Here is a 21753-nt window from a genome sequence, read left to right on the forward strand (position 1 = left end):
AGTAATGTACCGAAGAGTCCTTTAAAGAAACCTTTATCCTTCTACATTATTAATATATAGAGAAAATGTTATATGTTGGATAAAGTCCTCAAACTGTCCATTCTGTGAGAAAAAACTTCGGGCCTCACGCAGTTCTTTCTCTCACAGAGTGGACAGTTTGAGGACTTTATCCTTTACAGAAAGGTGAATTTATATGACTGATTTAGAAGGATGGGTGCACCAGAGATTGTCTGGTAGTTCAGCAATAAAACATCCAATGGGTCGCGGGAGAGAACTTCGAGTTTAAGTCTGATCGATTGTTACAAATTTAAACCATGTATACATGCTAGATTTTTCATACTATACTGTAATTAGATATTTTAACCAAACAAATTTACTCATGAGTGTGTCTTATTCTGTCCTTGACTCGAAAAAGTGATCTATCTCATAACTCCTAAAAAGAATACAAAATTGAAAGGAGAGCCCCTGGGTATACCAGAGGTGGAATCGGGTGTCTAGGAGGAGTAAGCATCCCCTGTTGACCAGTCACATCCGCCGTGAGCCCTATATCTTGATCAGGTACACGGGGTAATCCGCATGTAGTGAAATCAAGCATGTTGCAACATCTGGAAGGTTGTATAATGTCGAAGAAAGAGTCAATAGGTTTTTTTTGTTAAGTTCGTAAATCCGTCACACCGAAGTTCAGCTTGGCACGCCAACAGGTACCAAGCACAACACCCCACAGGATTATTAGGGCCCCGCCAACAGGTACCAAACACCCCACCCCACAGGATTATTAGGGCCCCGCCAACAGGTACCAAGCACAACAACCCACAGGATTATTAAGACTCCGCCAACAGGTACCAAACACAACCCACAGTGTTATTAGGATCCCGCCACGATATTGTCTCCCTGCAGCTACCGCATTGAAAAGGGGTATAGCGCACTTGGAATGCAATTTCGCCTACATAAATACCTTTTTCTTAAATATCATTTTTACAAATATTCTGCTATACAATGTCAGTTTATACTTGTGTGTACCCAAATTACTTAACAAAGATATCTATATGTTGATAGTATCTTTATTTGATAAGCATAAACATCACCGTGATTATATAGTAGATGTAACATAATGGGCATAAAAATTTGCAAACTGTTGCAAAAGGCCACCCTAAACCAGAAATAAAACACTGAAATTGTTTTACTTGAGTATGACTGTACATAAGTTCGTTTGAGGAAATTTGGTTTAAGGTGACCCTCTTGTTGAAAATGGATAAAATATATATTTAAAAAATCGTTCTCAAAATTTACCTCGAGATTTAACAGCCTGTCAAACATTAAACTTACATGCCTGGGTGGCCTAGTGGTTTAGGTGCTCGGTAATCTTACAATTAAACTATACATCATTCCGAGTTAAAGTCCAATATTTTTCCTTTTCATTTTTTGGGGGTTGTTTCCTTGAGGGGGCGGGGGGGGGGGGGGTTTAAATGTGATACATATATTATAACAAATATTAGTAATTTTCATCATAACTTCTATTATTTGCAAGTTACGACTTCAAGGGAATTTATTCCGAGATCACTGTAGTTCCGTTTGTTTACACTAACATGTTCCTGTGTGCACAGGATTTTCAAACCGTAATGTGGCTGACAAAAATCTAAACAAATATTACAAGAAAAAGGACACGATTCTGTAATAAGTAAAAATAGGCCAAGGGAGGAAAAGAACTGCTATACGGTTTGACTTCTCAAAAGTAAATATAAAAACTCATGTAGCAACTGTCATATGATATTTAGGCAAAGCTAAACACTCGAATTATCAACCAAAGGCAAATGAACTGATGACATTTATTAAAGGCGCTGCGCATGCAGTCATGTCAGAAAAAGACAATGAGTTAAGCAATGCCATATGTAAAAGGGTTGTTGTGTAATATGAATGCACCTATGAAAATATTGTACTGTTCATGATTCCAAATAGGAAAATGGTTTATTAATTAAAGAACGACTCATATAAATGTCAGTAATGCTAAACTGCGGCATTTATCTTGGTTAACGAAACATCAAAAACGTTGGCCTTATATTTAAATATGACACGCCAGTCTATTATTGGAAACCGGTGTTTTCCATTTAAATTTCTGAATCGGCCATTTCGTCAGCAAATGCGCTATACCTCTTTATACATGAACTTATATCAATGAGTTACACTTTGTTAGCTATGCACTTCACAATTTGACTAAAGTACAGACCTATATTATATATATATGTCTGTACGTTAGTCAGATTGTGTACTTCAGTACGTAATACGGGGACCTTTAAATTTGTGATGCTTGAGATAATAATAACGTTAAACAATATTCAATCAATCCTAAGCAGACATTTACCTATAAATATAACCAATGGACTGTAAAATATAATAAAACAGTTTATATGGTTATTTTAAAAACAATTTCTCAACAAGTTAATGTAAAATTATTGTGAGGACTGAATATGCAAATTGCTCTTGTGGTGTGATTTTACGTCCTGTCGAGAATTTTTCACTCACATTAAAACATCACCAGGTATAGGCGAAGAAGCACAAATTCAGACCTTTGTTAACCAATAAAAGGGGCATAACTCCCAGAAAAATTATTGAATCAGAATTTCCAGGGAATATGCACATCCTTATCAACTACAAAATCTCACGAAATTTTGTTGAGCGGTTTCAGAGGAGTTGCGCTGATAAGAAAGGGACTGACGGACGGGTCAAAAACATTATACCTTCCGCAACTTCCTTGCGTGGAGTATAATAAATTCAGATACCCAAATTAAGGCATTGTAGAGAAGAGTCCATTCGGCATCAAGTCCCATATATCTCGTCAAAATCATTCTCACCTTTCTAAATCAGATAATGGTGAAAAAAGTCAGGAAAACAAAAAGTTCATTCCACCATGAAACTAAATTTGACAATTTTTCTTACAATTGTTTGAATACGTCAACCATAATGAATGTACAAAGGTAACCACATATCACATTTCAGATTCCTAAGTTCAAGTCTGTACATGTACAAAGGTAACCACATATCAAATTTCAGATTCCTAAGTTCAAGTCTGTACATGTACAAAGGTAACCACATATCAAATTTCAGATTCCTAAGTTCAAGTCTGAAAAACTATTCTCAGCACGAAGTCCCATCAACTTCGTAAAAATCGCCCAACTGTGACGAAACTTAAACTTGATTTGTAAACATATAGTACAAATTTCAGCTTCAACAAACCATGATGGAAAAAAGTGCGGAAAACCAAGTGGAACTATATTTGGCACAAAATTTGAAACTAATGTTTCAATTTAAGAAATTTCTGCTTGGTGAAAATCAAAAAGCCCACCTGCCTTACGGTCACCTGAATATTAGTTAAAAGTATCAAGGGTCCAAAAATCTAGAAAAAAAATTCCTGTTCTAAATTTCTAAACTAAATTCTAATATTCTGCAATAGTATAATTTAACAAGAGTACCGCAAACAGTACAACATACACCCGTTAGACCTTCAGTGCAATATCTGTATCCATGACAAGAAAAAATCCAGAAAACTATTTGACCTACTTTTAGCCCTAAAGTAGGTCATAGTGCATCAATCAAGTTGAAATGTGAACTGATTATGTAGTTCTCTGAGACAGAGGTTCTGATAAAATTTCAGTGCAAAACCTGTATTCATAACGAAAAAATTCTGGAAAATGAAAACTAAAATTTTTCTACCAAGTGATACTACGACCTTGACTTTTGACCTTGAACAATAGGTATCTTCTACTTGGCATAAGGTGCATGGGTACCAAGTTTGACAATCCTAGCCCCAACAGTTTGGCCTGTATCCTACCTACAAGAATTTCATTAACTGATATAACAAATACCTTTGACCCTGAGAAGCAATAGCTTCTTCTCATGATGGTGATTAAATGAACCAAATTGTAAGATCCTAGCTCCAATAGTTTGATCTGTATTCTGGCTACAATGTTTTACTATTAACCACTACTACGATCTTGACCTTGAAAAACAATAGGCATCTTCCTCTCATCAACGTAATCAAATATACCAAGTTGTAAAATCCCGGAGCTAAGGGTTCATTTTGCCTACAAAATTCGGACAGTCGGACGACGAGATGCCATAATATGTCCTCGTCTTCAATATTACAAATTAAATGCCATCAAAAAGTGCCTAATTATACTGATGAAATTCTTTACATAATATATTATTACATTAACACAATATGACTAATTTGGATCTGTCCTAGAATCAAAACTCTGAGGTTGCGAAATTCACCATTTTGGTACAGCCTTTCCCTAGATACATGCATGTATCTAGTTTTTATACTGTATCAACAAACCTCTGAAGAAGTCTTTCAAATGATAAAGACAATAATCAATATATCAATTTTGGCTTCACCCTGGAACGGTCCAAACCCCTTAGGATCATGAAATTTATAATTTTGGTAAGACTACCTACTAGCTCCTTCTAAATATCAATCCAGTTTCAATTTAGTATTAATAGCAGAGGAGGATTTAGGTATTGTGGTTAAAGGGGGGTCTGGGGGCCACCTTGAGACCCCCAACCCCCACTGGGTCCAGGGCAAAGCCCTGGTGGGGAGACCAGCCCCTGAAGCTCATGGATTTTACAAGGCTTGAAATATATCTCCTATGTAGTCATTCTTACTATTTTCTGTCAGTTTTAATAAGGTGAAATTAATAAAATGACAAAAGTTTTAAGGGTTTTTGGAAAAAATGCAAGTTCTCCCAATAAAAGTAATTCAATAAATCAAAAGATTTTGTAATTTATATTTTCAAGAGTGGAAGAAATTATTGCTTCTTTTATTGTTTACATTTTTTTAAACAAGAGACCACAATTTACCTTAAACTCAAAAAATTTAAGTGGGGGGTGGTTGGCTGGTTGCCAGCTGTGCCCCCCTAAATATGCCACTGAATAGCATTAAAGAAGATATTATTCAAATGTTTTACACATATATACTACATGTAAATATACCAAGTTTGGACCCACCCTTGAGTCAGAATCTCTACCCTGGGAATCATGAAATTTACAATTTTGGTAGAGGCCTTCCTGCTCTACTTCAACATCAGACTTCTTAGATCCGCGCCGTATACTCTGCGTAAGTAGCGATTGTGAGCGTATTCTAGGATCTGATTTTAATTAGATTGTACTTCACTATACATTCAATTTTTTTAAAAACACATTTGCGATTGTAGAGAAGATTTTTGAAAATTGGTCTATTTTTGCCCTGACCCCAAGAATCCTGAATTTTACAATTTATGTCCCCTTGTCCAAAAGATGCTTTATACCAAATTCAATTTCAAAGAATTGGAATGGTAGTTGTCATTATCAAGAAGTTAAAAATGTTCAATTGTTAATGCACCACGTAGACCAATTGCAGCAGGACTCAAATTTACGCGAGTGACCTAAAATGTGTAGAAACGCAAGTAGGAGAGACTGACTGGCAGACAGAGGGATGGATGAAGAAAAAACCTAGATAGTCCCCTTCAGCTTCATTGGTAGGGGTCTAATAAACTGAAGATATACATGCACAATACATTTACAATGTGGTATTTTTTTCTTATGTCAGCATAATCAAAACAAAACAGTTCCAATTTCAAATGAAGTCTTTGGCAGGTCAAAAGTCATTAAGCATCATTTTGAAGCAGGAATATTAATCATGAAAAACATATGGCAAAGGTGCAATACGAATGTACCAGTAGCTCAGAAAGGAAAGATATCTCGGTATTTTTGTCATAACAAATTACTGCATCACGATTAGCTGTTAACCTAGTTTAACCTAGTTAACCTAGATGTGAATCAGGAGCCTGAGTGATGTCTGAAATTCCTCAAACCCATCAAACCAAAGTACGACATCCTTCTACCTCTCCTCCCCTCGAGAGTTTCCCTGCCCAGTCATTTGAACAACTTATTCCTCTATAATTAAGGATACCCCGTGGCTTTGGAGAAGAAGTTGAAGATATGTAGATAACTTATGACCAGAAAATCTCACTCAGCTGATGGCTATGATGAGGAGAAAGTCAGGATTACAACTGTATATATATAGAGATTTCTTTATTGCCAGAGTTTTGTTTGTTATGTACAGTACTTTGTTCAAACAGAGAAATCTGAGATACACAGGATCCCACAAACACAGCTTCAACAGGAATCTGAGATACACAGGATCCCACAAACACAGCTTCAACAGGAATCTGAGATACACAGGATCCCACAAACACAGCTTCAACAGGAATTAATTGTTTGGCATTTTTGAGGTAATGTAAAGTTCTGATGCACTGTCAAACTTTACAGTAAAATTTGCAAGAAATGTGCAACATTAAAACTCTCTTTTCTTCTGGACGTTTCATGTATCGTCCTCCACTAGCACCGAGAAGATTTTGTGGGCCTCTCTTACACCACTCATGTAGGCTCCGGTAACAGATTGTGGGAATTGGCGGTTTGTAGCCTGAAAGTAAATAAGCAACACAACTAGAATGTTTCAACAGGAAAGAAATCGTCAAGAGCTAACAAAAAATTAAGGAAAAAAAACCAAACATATAAATTGTTTTTGTTAAAAACAAATGTCTCCCCAGCTCCCCAAACTGAAAGTGCTCCACATTACACCTGGAAGAGAGGAGACTTAATAGCTGATGGTAAATTTTAGTTCTCCTAAATGTTGATGTCTGAGGAAATATTCTTTGTAATATCATTTGCAATTGCTGATAAAAAAACCTCTTAATTTTCAACACATATTTTTAAAAATCTTATTAAATTTACTTGCAGATAAACCAATCTATGGTCAAAGTTTTATTTTACACAGTTGCAGACCATTTTCATTTTCTAATAAAGTGACATTTTGATTCAACACTGTAAGATAAATGATTATAAGCTGGTAATTATTTTAGGTGTTGTAATTTGTAATTGTAAGGTTACACTTAATTAAAACGGTCAGACTAATACAACATATATTTCACATTTCCAATGTTTTTGCCGATGACATCTTTACAAATTGTAATGATGGGCACTTCCTAATGAACGTGCTGCAGTTTGTAAACAATGCATGTATGAATACGGAACTACATGTACTTGATAAATATAGTACTTCTATTTTAACGGCTGGAATTCCAACATAATAACAACTGCCCGCCCGCATCACCAAACCAATAGCCGAGTTCAACTTCGTTGCAACTCGGCTAAAAATGGATTGTAAATATAACAAATAAATTTTGTTTTTGAAAATACATGACAATATGAGCTGCAATGCTTCACGCCAGCGTACTTTTCATGAAGTGCTAACATGCTTCATGAAGTCTGTCAGCATGAAGCATCAACATTCATATTACCCTCATACATTTTCAAAACTGAAATTCATTTTAAGTACAGGTATATACACTACTCCAGCCAGTTAGGCATAGGGATGTTAACCAAAGCTTTTACTTGTAGGAGTAGTATATGTACACACACAGAAAGAAAAAGAATTCAAACTTCAAATAGGAAAACTTTGTTGCATGTGATTTTACATGGATTATCAATGAACACTGTTCCAATGATTAATCAGCATAACTAACACATGTAATTAAATATGGGCATTTTAATTTCTAGACTCATCAAATTTTACCAGAAAACACGAAGAATTTCTGGGACTTAAAAACGTTTTCAAAAACCATGACCATAAACTGAGAATAGACTTAAAATTTTCAGTATATGTTTGCATTTTTTTTAAACATCTGTGCTAGACAAAATCTTAAGATACATGTACAAGTAATCAAACTTCTGACTTAGGTCCAATATCAGTCTATGGTCTTGAGGCAACTCATCTTTACAAGAACCTTAATGCTTTGAAAAAATATATTTCCAAATATACACAGAATTTGAGACAAGAGTATTACTGGATAACAAATTCGATGACATTTAAGAAATCACTGTTTAGGCTTTGTTGTTATACATTGACCATGTTTTCCATTGTAGTTAACCACCTCATATACCCAACAAACTACACAGTGATTCCTTGTATGTGTAGTTATATCTAAAATAAAAATGACATATCGAAAATACTGCCAAAACAGAAATTGAAATACACATGGCATTCCATGTTAATTTCCATAGTCTCTGTTCACTGATGTCCTGACAAGTGCTGATTTGCATGCAATTGAGAAATTTACATGCTGATATAGTATATGCAGAAAATAACATATTGGAGCTTTAAACATTTAAAATAATGGAAATGTAAATATTATGTGACAATGACACTTGATGTCTGCATTAGCAGCAAGAAACATAAGCAGATAGAGTCAGTTTTCCCAATGCCCAAGATGTAAGCATGGAAATGTCTAGAACCTGATGTACAATGTAAATATGCATATGATGTAAATCTTTACCTCTCCTGCAAAGAAAACTTTCGATGCCACATCTTGTGACATGATGTCATAGGCGTCCCCATCCACACCTATAGGTATGTAGCTATACGACATCTTAGACAAGGGGTCTTTTGTCCATTTTGTTATAAAATAATCCAGTGGCTTTGGAACTGTCTGCAATCAGCGGAGTTAAATTAAAGTTGTAGATTTTTGCAAAACATGATTTACTAGTATTTACATTCTCCAAATACCTTCCTTATCATACTTGATTGATATTTAATCACCTACAGAGATTCTAAATTTTAACAATCATAGCAATATTCTTATCCATTGCAAGTCATATTTAGCAAATTTACCTCTTCTGGAAATAGCATTTTTAGAACTTCCATGCAGGCAGCCACAATATCCCTGTCTAGCCTATCCCTAAGTTTCAGGGCATTTCCTGTTAAGTGAGTCACCAGCAAGTACATCTTCTCTACCTGCAGAAAATGTCATAAAGACCAGACTGCGTGGAAAAAAATTGTAAAAGGTATACCGTATATACTCGCATATAAGTCAAGATTTTTGGGAGTTAAATTTTGGTCCAAAACTCTATGTCCGACTTATAGGAATGTCCAAAGAAGATCAGTACTTTTCTGGATGGCATAATGTATAGCCTAGTATTTTTGAAACAACAAAAACGTGGACGAAATAAACAAAATAGTAGCTGTTCAATTTGCCGAGAATAAAAAGTGAAATATCGATGTCATATCCCAAAACAATAGTGGAACACGGATAGATACATAAGAGTATTGATATGAAATTGATTTCTTGGGGGAAAATATCAAATATTGGCGAATTTCTGAAAATATTATTGAAACACAGGTAAAACTTTAGAGCATTGATTTGAAATTGTCAACTGATTCTTGAAAAAAGTTAGACTGACTTATAACTGGGTCAATGGCAATTCCCTCCAAAATAACCTAAAAACTATACAAGCGACTTATAGGCGAGTATATACGGTAGTGAAGTGAGAGTTTTTCAAAATTTCTTTGCTTTACACACAACTAAACAAGGTTTTTATCACTAGTGGGTATATTCATACTGAGTAAAACAGTGAATTTAACTGACATAATGGCATACATGTACATTAAGTCTCTTCTTGCAAAGTTTCATTTCTTAATCACAGTACACAGCTAGAAATCATTTACTATCTGTGAGTTGGTAACCTTAACCTTATGGTTTAAACAATAGGAGTCAGTTAAATTTTATTGGTAAAGCTCAAATGATACCATGGACCTCAACCTGAAACTAATTCTAACAAGAGGTACTGTGAGCAATGCTCACTAAGAATACCCCCCGCTTACCCCAATCTCCCAAAGGGTGTTGTTAATAGGTATAAATTACCTCTTTCCTGAGTGTAAAAATATGGTATGCCTTTGTAAAAGAAAATGGAAGATATAGTCCGAACACAATCCATGACATAAACCTATAATTTTGACCTTGAGATCAAAGGTCAAGGTCATAAAGAGGTCATGAATGTACATGACACATAGTCTCATGGTGATACACCCATGTCTTATGGTATGACTATGTCAAAACCCTATAATCAATTTTGACCTTAAAGTCAAAGTTCAAGGTCATATAGAGGTCATGAAGGTACCCAACACATTGTCTCATGGTGATACACTCATGTGTCAAATATGGTATGCCTATGTCAAAGAACAAAGAAGTTATGGCCCGGACATGAATCCATTGTAAAAAGCCTAATTTTGACCTTGAGGTCAAGGTCATATAGAGGTTATGAAGGTACACGACACATCGTCTCATGGTGATCCACCTGTGTGCCAAATATTGTATGCCTAAGTCAAAGAACAAAGAAGTTATGGCCCGGACACGAATCTGCACAGACATACAGACAGACGGAAAGAGTGATTCCTATATTCCCCCCTGAACTTCGTTCAGGTGGTATAACAATACAGGATGTGGCATGGCCTTAGATTTATTACTTTAGTAAACGATAGAGATCCTCCTTGAGGCATTGAGATTTCCTGAAAAATGTCATTGTGACTGTTGATGTCATTCAATACCAATTATTTCCACCTGTGGCCTAAAGACCTTGAACATTGACCTAAAAAACAATCATCACAGGGACTTTCCATTTCATCGCCCTGGCCATGGGGATCAAGATTTAAACATTTTATTTCAATCTTCATCATACATGGAGGCTTTGTTAAGAAGTATTTTCAAACATCAATTACCTAACAAACAATAGTCACTATTTCTAAATTATTTCCCTTTGGAATATGGAAAACAAGAAATTAAGAGGCCCATGGACCACACTGCTCATCTTGCCATGATCCCACTACACTTGTTTTGAACATGTAAAATAAGCATGGTGAGAGTGTAGAGCTCTCCATAGTGAAGATCCTACCCCAATCATACTGCCCTTATAAAGACTTTTTTTTCTATCATAATTTGCCACATTTTGATCATAGTAGAAGCAGCGTCTGTGTGTGAACAGGGGGGGGGAGTGGGGGGGGGGGGGGGGGGGGGGGGGGAGGTGGGGGGGGGGGGGGGGGATGAGGATCCTAATATCAATTAGAAATACTATACCATTGTAGGCATCTATTACTCATAAACAGAGGAGCTGACAAAATTGTTAAATGGAATGTATTCTGTAACCTACCTCTTCTGTAGAAAAGTCATAGAAAACATTAAAGTATCCCCTATTATCTAAATCTTCTGGAATGTGACCAAACGCTTTGCAGTCTTTAACCTTGTTCCTCCAAAATGGTCTTGAAAATCTTAATATAATCTGAAAACAGATATTATAAACAACGTAAATGTTACATTACCTTCATTAAAATCACATGTATAAACAGCTGATCTATAGTATTTTTATCCTGGAATTGCCATGCAGCCTAAATTACTAACTCAGAATTAATGTTACAAGCAAATTCCAGGATTGAAAAGTTACAACCTATTCCAGAAACATTTAAAATTCTGGGGACTAGCTGATGTTTACAATATATCTAAAGTTCAAATAAAACAAAGTTTATCTTTTACGCTTTTGGTAGTAAGGACTTCTTGATTTCAATCCCAATCTAATAAACTTATGAAAATCTCAACCATTTCAATAAGTCTCAGAATTATCATTTTGTAAACATACATCAACAAATCACATATCAAGTCGACGACTCATCATTTTTCAAACATACTGTAAAGAAAATCAAGTGAAACTGAATACTATTTACATTTGTATACAAGTGCATTACTGAGCCAAAACTATGATGATCAATATCAAACAACAAGACACACTTAATACAAAACTATACCCCAAACAAAACATCCATGGGCTACATAACCCACCTGAACCATGACTCACCTGAACTACTGCATTTTTACATGTAAAACATTGAATGTTATTTATACCCATCATGTGACCCCCACCTGGAGCAATGAGTCATGATGTGAACAAACTTTAAGGTACCATACATGAGGATGTACATGTACATGTATGCATATTGATGTGAAAAATTATTAAAAAGATTTCCAAAGAGTTTTCCTGTACGTGAAATATTGTGAATGTGAATCTTGAAGCCTGTATCAAGCCACCATGTATGCATATTCAAATGACTTCCAATCTTACAATTTTACCTGAATTCTTCTTAAAGAATTTCATGTCATTCCCTTCAACAGCCATGACCTTTTGATCCTTTACCTTGAGAATCAATAGGGTTTGACAATACATGGAGCTTACCCATGGCCATAGCAGGAAAGGTTCTTAATCATGCCAATAGCTCAATCGGATCACACGCTCGTCCTTTTCCGTAACCGGTAAGAAGACTCGGACGTGGATCGGCGCAAGAATTGCATCAAATAGATGCATTTCTTCGCCGGAAGCGCGCCCATGGATGAGTGTTAAAAGGCCAGAACCGAATCCCTGAATAATATGTTATTTATATTTTCACCACAGATTCAGTTTTGGTATCATTAACGTCTTATTCACTTTAATACATAACATGTAAGTGGAAATTGATAGTGGTACAATACCTTAGATGTGTATAATATCTTAGATGCTTTTGAAAGTTCACGTTTCATAGTGTAACGTACGACTGTGACGTCAAAGTTACGTTTACGTATACGTAGCAACCAACTCTGATGGCGTCGATCCACATACGAGGCTCATTTGCGGTTACGCAAATAGCCGAGTAGTTACGATTGGCCAATAGCTATCCTGACCTTCATTTTTAATGTCATTCTGAAAGACCCACGACTTTCACCTTGCTGCAGAGGAACAGTCACTACATATGTCAATTATCTTAGCTAGGACATGGGGATGGAATTGAGAATAGAACCCGGGCGTCCTGGTTGATTGAGAATAGAACCCGGGCCTCCTGGTTGATTAAGAATAGAAGCCGGGCGTCCTTCTATTTATCAACAAATCACATATCCAATTTTCAGCTTCCGCAACCAAAACTGGTAAAACATGAGAGGCCCGCAGAACTTATCCATCACCTGAGTATTAGTTAAATGTATCACTAGTCCCAAGGGCTATGAAATCTAGAGAAAAAAAATCCTGTTCTGAATATCTAGTAAGCTAAATTCTAATATTCAGCAACATTACAAAGCAGGAAGTGTTCTTACTTGTACATTTAAATCCCTCTGAAAGTGCATTTACTGATGAAAGACTTCACATAGCAGATGACGTGCAACAACCAATTGCAATAGTCAATTAGAAAATGAAGTGACAGACAGACAGTCGGAGAGAACACTAGTAGTTCCATCTGGCTTCGCAGGCAGGGGACTAATAAGAAGGGTGGCTTCATATTCATGTGTTGCACAGTTGATAATGTCTGTATGAATTTTAAAACAAAATTCGATCTTAAATTCTGCTGAATTGCAAATGCCCTTCAGAACAGGAAAGAGCTTCAAGTTAAATTGTTTGAGACCAAAGAATTTGGGATGCTTTTAAGTGATTTTATTTCTGAATGCTTTAAAATGAATTTATTGTATTCTTTTTCTGAATAAGAAATCTTTATTTTCATTTAAACAAATTCCTTTTGCATTGGGTCATTTAGGTGAAACTTTTTTTAATCAAACACCAAATACATGCATGGTTGAACACTTTGTTGTCTTAAAACATACACTGATAACACTGTTCAAACTAGGCACAGTGGAAAAAATTGCACAGATAATGAAACCTTCAAGGGTGGTGATCATCATAACTTATCTGTATCCCTGTTGTCCTTTATAACATGTGCAATATTGTCAACACTGCGCACAAAAACTTGCATAGTACTGTCCATGTAACCTAGCTGTTTATAATTATAACCAAGAAAATAAACACAAACAATTTTTATGTGTTCATCTAGTTTTATCAAATCTACAACAACTCATTTGACCTCTACCAAGTTCAGTGATAAATGGTCTACATCTTTACAGTTACTTCCCTTATGCCAGAAGTTCCAGAGAAATTGACTTCACAATATTGCCTGAACATTCTAGACATGTCAGGTAAATTTTTAATCTAAAGCCCTAAATCGTGGGGGAAGTTGGCAAGGGTTGCCTTTCAGTTCATTTCATTGGTGAAAATTTACATTTCAACTACAATTCATGACAATGCTATTTTTTTTAAACAAGAGGCCCGTAGGCCACATTGCTCACCCGAGTCACCTTGGTCCACATTTAAAGATTTTCCCTAAATATTCGCACCTAAAACTTTGATCCCTATTGTGGTCTCAACCTACCCCAGGGGTCATGATTTTTACAAACTTGAATCTGCACTATGTCAGGAAGCTTTCATGTAAAACTTCTCTGGCCCAATGGTTCTTGAGAAGATTTTTAAAGATTTTTTCTATTTATTTGTATGTAAAATGTTGATCCCCTATTATGGCCCCAACCTTCCCGGGGAAGGACGTGATTTTAACAAACTTGAATCTGCACTACGTCAGGAAGCTTTTATGTAAATATCAGCTCTTCTGGCCCAGTGGTATGAGAAGAAGATTCTTACATGATCCCACCCTATTTTTGAATTTTTATTGTTGATCTACCCCTTGAAAGGGGCATGGCCCTTTATTTGAACAAACTTGAAAGCCCTTCACCAAAGGATGCTTACTATGAAGTCCGGTAGTGACCTTGACCTTTGACCCCAAAATCATAAGGGTTCTTCTTCTCTTGATACCTAAGCTAAATATCATATATAAGATAAATATTTCTTCACTTTGGGCCATATTTAAAAGAATGTTTGTTTCCCCTCTCCCGGGTCTGACTTTTGAAACAGACCAGGCAGGCAGGTGGGTTTTTTTTGGGGTGGGGTGGGGTGGGGGTGGGTTGAAAATTTTTGTTGGAAACACCTATGAAAAAGCAGCCCAGCGCACCGATAGTCATTTTCAATACTGTACATCAGAAGAAGAGTATGACATGTATTGGTCGAGCTTGTTTTTATGTTGGTTACTGGATTAACATGTCTGCTAGCATTTATAATTCATATTCTTGGACATGTTAGTGTGAATGCAGTATGTTGGTTTACTTTACGAATACCTACATAGAAACATAATTTACATCTTTTCAAAGAACACAATGAAAACAAAACCAAAAACATTTATTCTTGACTTAGTAGAAACAGATGCACTTCATAACATATCAGAATGAAAGAAATGTACTAAATAACATCTGGCTCGAAAATCACGCTGTTTGTTAGCTTGTCCGACACAGTGACAGAGACCTCATCTAACTTATCTATGTTGTGATCATCATCTGCAGTTAAATCATTCAGCACATCGTTCCAGGTACAACTTATAGAGTAACTGCATAAAGTCGATTTACCACAATCAGAACTTGAATTTTGATGTTTGTTTGTATTTTATTCTTACAGTAGATGACAAAGCGATCTTCGTGTCGCCCATCTTTGAAATCTTCCGACAACATCGAAACTTCCATTCTCTACCCAGAGTATGTGAAGCTTGCGTAACACGCTCTCTGGTGAGAGAAAGCGAAACTTTGAGAGATAAATCCCAGCGACTTCCGAAAATAGCAAAAGTAAAATTTGGAACGGACACGATTTTTGTTCTGGAAATAAAAAAAAAACACGTGTGATTTTTTGGTAAAAAAGTTTTTGACCCAGGCCCTTTTTTTTTACCCAGCCAGGCGAGGGGAAACAAACATATTTTTAGCCTTGGGCAGCTATATTTTTTAAGAGTTCATAACAATCTAGATGCCTTACATAAAAATCATTTAAATTGCTGTGTGTATCTTGTATGATCCTCTTTTTATTTGAACACAGTGCCGAATTTGGCCCCAAACACGCCGAGTCCTTTAAATCAAATATTAACTGTATCCCATTTCCATTCTCAATGACCATGTAGCATATGACAGCATGGCGAAAATTCCATCATCATCGAAGCAAGTTTTTTGACTGGCGCACTGTTCAATGCTGCTAGGAGATTTAGTTCTGCAGGTCATGAGTTCAACTCTGGGTAGGGGTGGAAATGGGTAATAATTATAGTAAATTTTAGTGTGCTTCATATCATTAATAAATATTTCTTTGCTTAGGGCAGTTATATTTATGTAAGAGTTCATCTCAATCTAGATACTTTACACACATACTCCCATCATGTCGTCTGATTGCGGGATATCTCAATCTAGATACTTTACACACATACTCCCATCATGTCATCTGATTGCGGGATCTTCAAAATATGGGTAATAGTTCTGGGCCCAACCTGTTTCATGGTCACCATCACATTCTGAACAAGAATTATTAATGCAAAAATTTACCAACCTTTTCTACCTTTCCAACTCCTAATGACATCATTGCCTTTGACTTCCACTCCGGCAGAGTGGGGACAAACTCTAAGTCACCTTCTTGTAAAACAGCCAGAGGAAGTGTTACCAGAACCTACCCGGAAATAAAACACAACTGAAATAGACTGTATCTACAGGCAGTCACCAACATCTACGTTGTATCACAGGACAAACAAAAACCTGTTCATTCTGCCATAATGCAGTTTCATCATTGAAGGAAAAAATCCCGTTACCTTGTCTGCTTTCCACTGTTTTCCACTTTCTGAGAACACAGTTATTGTCTCTTCACTATAATCTACTTTCATAACCTGAAAAACTTCACTTTCTTAAATACGCAAAACTTCAGAAGCTTTACCAATGACAGTGATCCTAAAATCTAGAATAGTGCTCTTTAATATAAGGTATCCATAAAATTGTTTTGAATTCACAAATCAAGGTACATTGTAATACAAGAATCTTCTTACTTTGAAATGCAAGAATCTAAAAAAAATTGTGAGTTTACGAAAGCATCCTTAGACTCCAAAAGAACTTTAAAAATAAAAAAAATTATTCAAATTTTTTAATATAATGTTACCGTGGCTCTGATTATTGTGTATCTAACCACAGGGGCTCGTCACGAATTGACCCTCTCTATTCTGTAAATATAGAATGGATGATGTCCAATTTTAATAAGACAAAAATTTCGTGACGAGCCCCTGTGATCTAACCATTGTCAAAATCATGCAGTAAACCATCTGCTTTGGTGAACTGATAGAATAGCAAGAGATGGCTAGACTGTGCACCTTGTTTTCTAATGCCTTAGATGTGTTATGAATTTTTTTTGTAGCTTATTTAATTGCTGGGGGGAAAATTTGAAATTTACATTTCATTTTTTTTTTAAACCTAAAAAATTAATGGACCCATAATCCAACTTATGAATTAATGCTCACCTCATGTGTATTTTAGTAGTTGATGCTATAATCTTTATAAACATGCAGTAACTGCAGGTGTATAAAGCTTAGTATTTCTCAAGGCCACAAGTACTCCAGAAGCCTGTTTAGCAGCGCGGGCATCCACGAACATTCCCAATATAATTGTTTGATGCTAGAGGCGAGTACTCGGGAGCCCGCTCTGCTGAACAGGCTTCAGGAAAATAACACCTAATGCTGAATACAGCATACATTGTACCTACTTCTTGAATAACCATACCATAAAAATTAAGTCTTTAAAAGGGTGGGACCAATACCAGTTACTGTGCACTCACAAAAATAAGAATTTTTCAATACATCCTATAAGCAAGTATACATGCAAGTATTCAAAATAGAAAAAGTCCACTGAATGAAATTATACATCAATTGAGTATTAATCTCAAAATTCGCCAAGACTCATCAAATTATCTGGAACACAACCTTTTCATAAGAAAATCCCATTAAGAACTTTAGCACACACCCTCTAATGGTCAACTTAAAACCACCCTCCGATTTGCTGCATGAAGATACCAATAACATTACAGGTGTTACACCCCATGTCTGACTGTATAAAGTCAATCTCTGCCACGTGTTCACAGTATGTCCTACCCGTGTCTCGAATTCGATATCCAACCCCTCTGCCAGCTTGGATAACACCCTGGAGTACCCATCACAGATGACAAGGTTGTCACCACTGAATTGTGGGTAATCCTCATTTTGATCCCAGTGGATAGCTGATACATTCTTTAGATTATCTCCACAGGCATATTCCAGATTACATATGTGGAAGTTCATCAAGGACTCCTCCTCCTTTAAGATAACAAGACAAAAGTCATTCAATCTACTACACCATTATTGATCTATATCGGATCTTGTATCTGCCTTTGACTTACTAAAGATAAGGCAAAATAAGAAAACATTTTGGAATTATTAAAATGAAAGCAATTTAATTAAGCTGCCTAAGAAAATTAGAACTTCAAATAATTGTAGATCAAATATAAAAGAAAATGTGGCGTCTTTTTCAAACAAGGCCCATTGGCCTTAATGGTCACCTGAGTATTACACAACAAAAAATATATATAAAAAAATTGTGTACAGGGTGAAAGTTCATATCTTTAAATTCTGAGAAGTGGATGTCCAGCTGATCATCTAGAACAATTTTTCTAGAACTAGTCATATCAGCATCATTGTGCCCAGAATAAGATGTCAAAATCATTAATCTTTTAGTCTCTGTTCACATGTAATTTCTTGGTAATGTTCCTTGGTCTGTGAAGAATGTTTCATCCGGTGGAAAGTTTTGAGCATGTCGAAAGCTTAAAATGGACACCACCAGACAATACATGGTGTTCACTTAGTGTATGAAAACTGTCTGTTGGCATGTGTGTTGTTCATGACTTCTGTGCTTCTATTCCTGTACAATATGTACTTATCTGTTTGCGTCTGTTGAACTTGAATCACTGCCGGACATGACAAAAGAAAACCACAGGTAGTCTGGATGGAAACGAACTAGATCTACTACTTAAACACTGTTTCATCAGATTCGCGTGCCTTGGAAGTTTCATTTTACCTAGCTGGTACATATCCATTACTCAGTCGGTTAAGTCTGATAGCGAGAGCCTTGAGATCAATGAATAACCATAAATCTTTCTTTTTCTAGTTTAAATAAGAATTTTACTCAGTAAACAAATAAAAACATCTCTTTTAAAATTTAAAATGTTTAATTGAATTTGACTTTACTCAAATGACCTTGGTTAGGTATGACATTGGTTAGGTCATGGCACATTGTGTCCATAGCATGAGATAGTGTTCAAGAGTAATGTGTATTTTCAAAGATGTAATGCATAAGCTTATGAGCCATAAAGCCCTATTCTGAGGACGGACCCACTAAACCCCGGGTTTTCCCAATTTTAGCAGATGCCTTAATTTTCATTATTACTATACACCCAGTTCTAGTGTTGATACTCAGATGAGAAGAAGATTGTAACAGATTCAACAAGAGGTACTGTGAGCAATGCTCACTAAGAATACCCCCCGCTTACCCCAATCTCCCAAAGGGTGTTGGTAATAGGTATAAACTACCTCTTTTCTGAGTGTAAAAAACAAATGGCATGACAAACCAAACCATATTGCTACTTCGATGTCCAGTGCATGTGACCTTTGACCCCAAAATCGATAGGGAACATCTTCATCCCATGGGTAGTCCATATGTATGATATGGTGACTGTAGGTGGAAAGGATAACGCTTTAGAGCCCAGAAACCATATTGCTACTTCGATGTCCAGTGCGCTTGACCTTTGACCTTTTGACCCCAAAATCAATAGGGAACATCTTCATCCCATGGGTAGTCCATATGTATGATATGGTGACTGTAGGTGGAAAGGATAACGCTTTAGAGCCCGGAAACCATATTGCTACTTCGATGTCCAGTGCGCTTGACCTTTGACCTTTTGACCCCAAAATCGATAGGGAACATCTTCATCCCATGGGTAGTCCATATGTATGATATGGTGACGGTAGGTGGAAAGGATAATGCTTTAGAGTCCGGAAACCATTGTGTCTACAGACGGACGGATGGACAGACGGACAACCTGATTCCAGTATACCCCCCCCCCCACAACTTGTTGCGGGGGGTATAAAAAGGCCCTCTTTCTCACTATATGATCCTAATAACCCTACCTAAAGACTGAACCCTCTGATCATCAGCTATGAATTTGAGAGGCCTTCGATTGTTCAATGTAATTATGCACCTTGTTTGTTTTCCAGATGATCAGAAATAGAGTAGATCTTTAAACCTCTGATGCATATTCACTGTATGATCTATATAGCCCCATCCTAGAGTCTGAACCCCTGACTGTGTATATGGAAGATTTTTATATTTGAAAATTTACGAGTATACTTTATAAGTGCTAAACCTATAATTAACACGTATATGTACATGTACAAGTTGGTTTTCTAAACCTTTCTATTAATGAATAAAGAAGATATTCAAAATATTTCATGCACTTTCACCAATATGATCCATAGATCTCCTCCATTCTTGGGTCTGAAGCCCTGACTCATGAATTTCACAACTTTGGTAGAGGCATTCACAATCAGTATATCTATGTAACCAGTTTTGATGTCAGATGCCTCAGGGTAAAGCAGATCTTTATAAGTATATGAAGTACTATCTCTCTGGAGGTTTCACCCCACTCCTAGGGAAGAACAGGGACCACGAAATTCACAATTCTGTTCCCCTATCCAAGAAACTGTTCCACAGAAATTTTAGCAAAAATTGGCTCAGTTTCATAGAAGAAGTAAAAAATATTTCGAAGCTAATGATGCACGACAGGCAGACACGGAGAGCACTAGGTCACCTGAGTGATCTAATAAATCATGAGTGTAAATGAACATATTACACAATCACAAAATTGAAACAAACATGCACATGTCAAACAGAAATTAATTCAAACCAGAACTCACCCAATGGGACTGATACCCCCTGCAGGACACATTGGATGGTGGGGAGTGGTGAATTTGTTCTCATTGAGAACAAATGGTTTTTAAGATATACTTTAGAAAATGACAACATAACACCCATCTCAAAATGAAAAAAAAAATAATCCAGAACTTAACGTTAAAAAATTTAAATCAAAATCGCAGGTGCACAACTTCATGTAAGATATACACAAAGTTTTAAGCAAAACTGTTTATTGGTGTTGAAGATACACTCTGGACAGATGATGTCCACTGACCGATGGACGGACAAGGTGATCCCTGTATACTCCCCAAAAACTTGGGTTGGCTGGGGGTATCATAAACACAGTAACACATGCATATACATATTGTCATCTCACACTAAAATCCTTAAATTACTATACATATGGACAGTTGTTCATCTAATCCACAAAGTATAAAAAAAAAACTCTTCAAAAACAATAATGCAGCTTAATATTTAATCATAGATGAGACTAATAAGCTCAAGGCATACATAAATACAGTCTGGTTCCATGTAAAACTAACAATTCTAATTTAAGATCTCAAGAAAGACTACATCTTCTTTAAATCAGAAGAGATGAAAAAAAAAAAAAAACATGACTAGTTTCACATATTTTGATCTCTTTATATTTACAGTTAGCATCACGTCATGCAATTTCAAATTTTTTTTTTACAAAATTATTGTAGATGTATTAATTTTATGGAGTCATAATTTTGCAGATTATCATTTTTGGTTTGGTCTACAGGTACGAAATTCTGTCGAGTCACATATGGCTTACATGATAATAGCATACCTTGGTACATGTTTTAAGTCTGCCGATATGAAATTCCACAGATTTTAAGTGACAGCGGACAAAGGTCAAGTGTGAAAAGAAAATGTGGTGGTTTATCAAAAAAAGCGAGGAAACTGTTTGAAAGATTAAAAGAGATACATGTACATGTAGAAGAGTAATAACTTGAATGCTAGAAGAGAACAGAATAAAAATAACAAATCAAATTTCCACATTTGTCAATAAGTAATATAATGTGGGACCTGCAGTCAGGGGCACACATGGCTTCTAATTTTTATTCTTGACCACAACCCTGATTGGCAATGTATCCAATATAAATCTGCCCAATCCTCTATTATTATTTTTTACATGTAACAAAAGTAACATGATTAAGCTTATACTTTGTACTGTAAACAAACAACT

General features: G+C 36.0%; 1 protein-coding gene across 3 annotated transcripts in view; it reads right to left on the minus strand.

Moving 5' to 3' along the window:
- Positions 1–6049: 6049 nt before the first annotated feature.
- The window catches only part of LOC125672546 (lysine-specific histone demethylase 2-like), a 45999-nt gene continuing 30295 nt past the window's right edge, over positions 6050–21753 (minus strand). The window contains exons 14-20 of one of the 3 annotated variants that reach the window (XM_056140945.1): positions 17693–17893; positions 16370–16444; positions 16114–16230; positions 11013–11145; positions 8705–8823; positions 8370–8522; positions 6050–6457 (exon numbers count right to left, since the gene is read on the minus strand). In XM_056140945.1, the coding sequence (XP_055996920.1) occupies positions 6356–6457; positions 8370–8522; positions 8705–8823; positions 11013–11145; positions 16114–16230; positions 16370–16444; positions 17693–17893 (900 nt within the window). In that variant the 3' untranslated portion in view covers positions 6050–6355. Of the gene's footprint in view, positions 6458–8369; positions 8523–8704; positions 8824–11012; positions 11146–14920; positions 15402–16113; positions 16231–16369; positions 16445–17692; positions 17894–21753 lie in introns of those variants that run through there. The other 2 variants (XM_056140946.1, XM_056140947.1) reach the window with 2 other exon arrangements.

Source organism: Ostrea edulis, chromosome 6, assembly GCF_947568905.1.
Source record: "Ostrea edulis chromosome 6, xbOstEdul1.1, whole genome shotgun sequence".
In the NCBI taxonomy this organism is placed as follows: domain Eukaryota; kingdom Metazoa; phylum Mollusca; class Bivalvia; order Ostreida; family Ostreidae; genus Ostrea; species Ostrea edulis.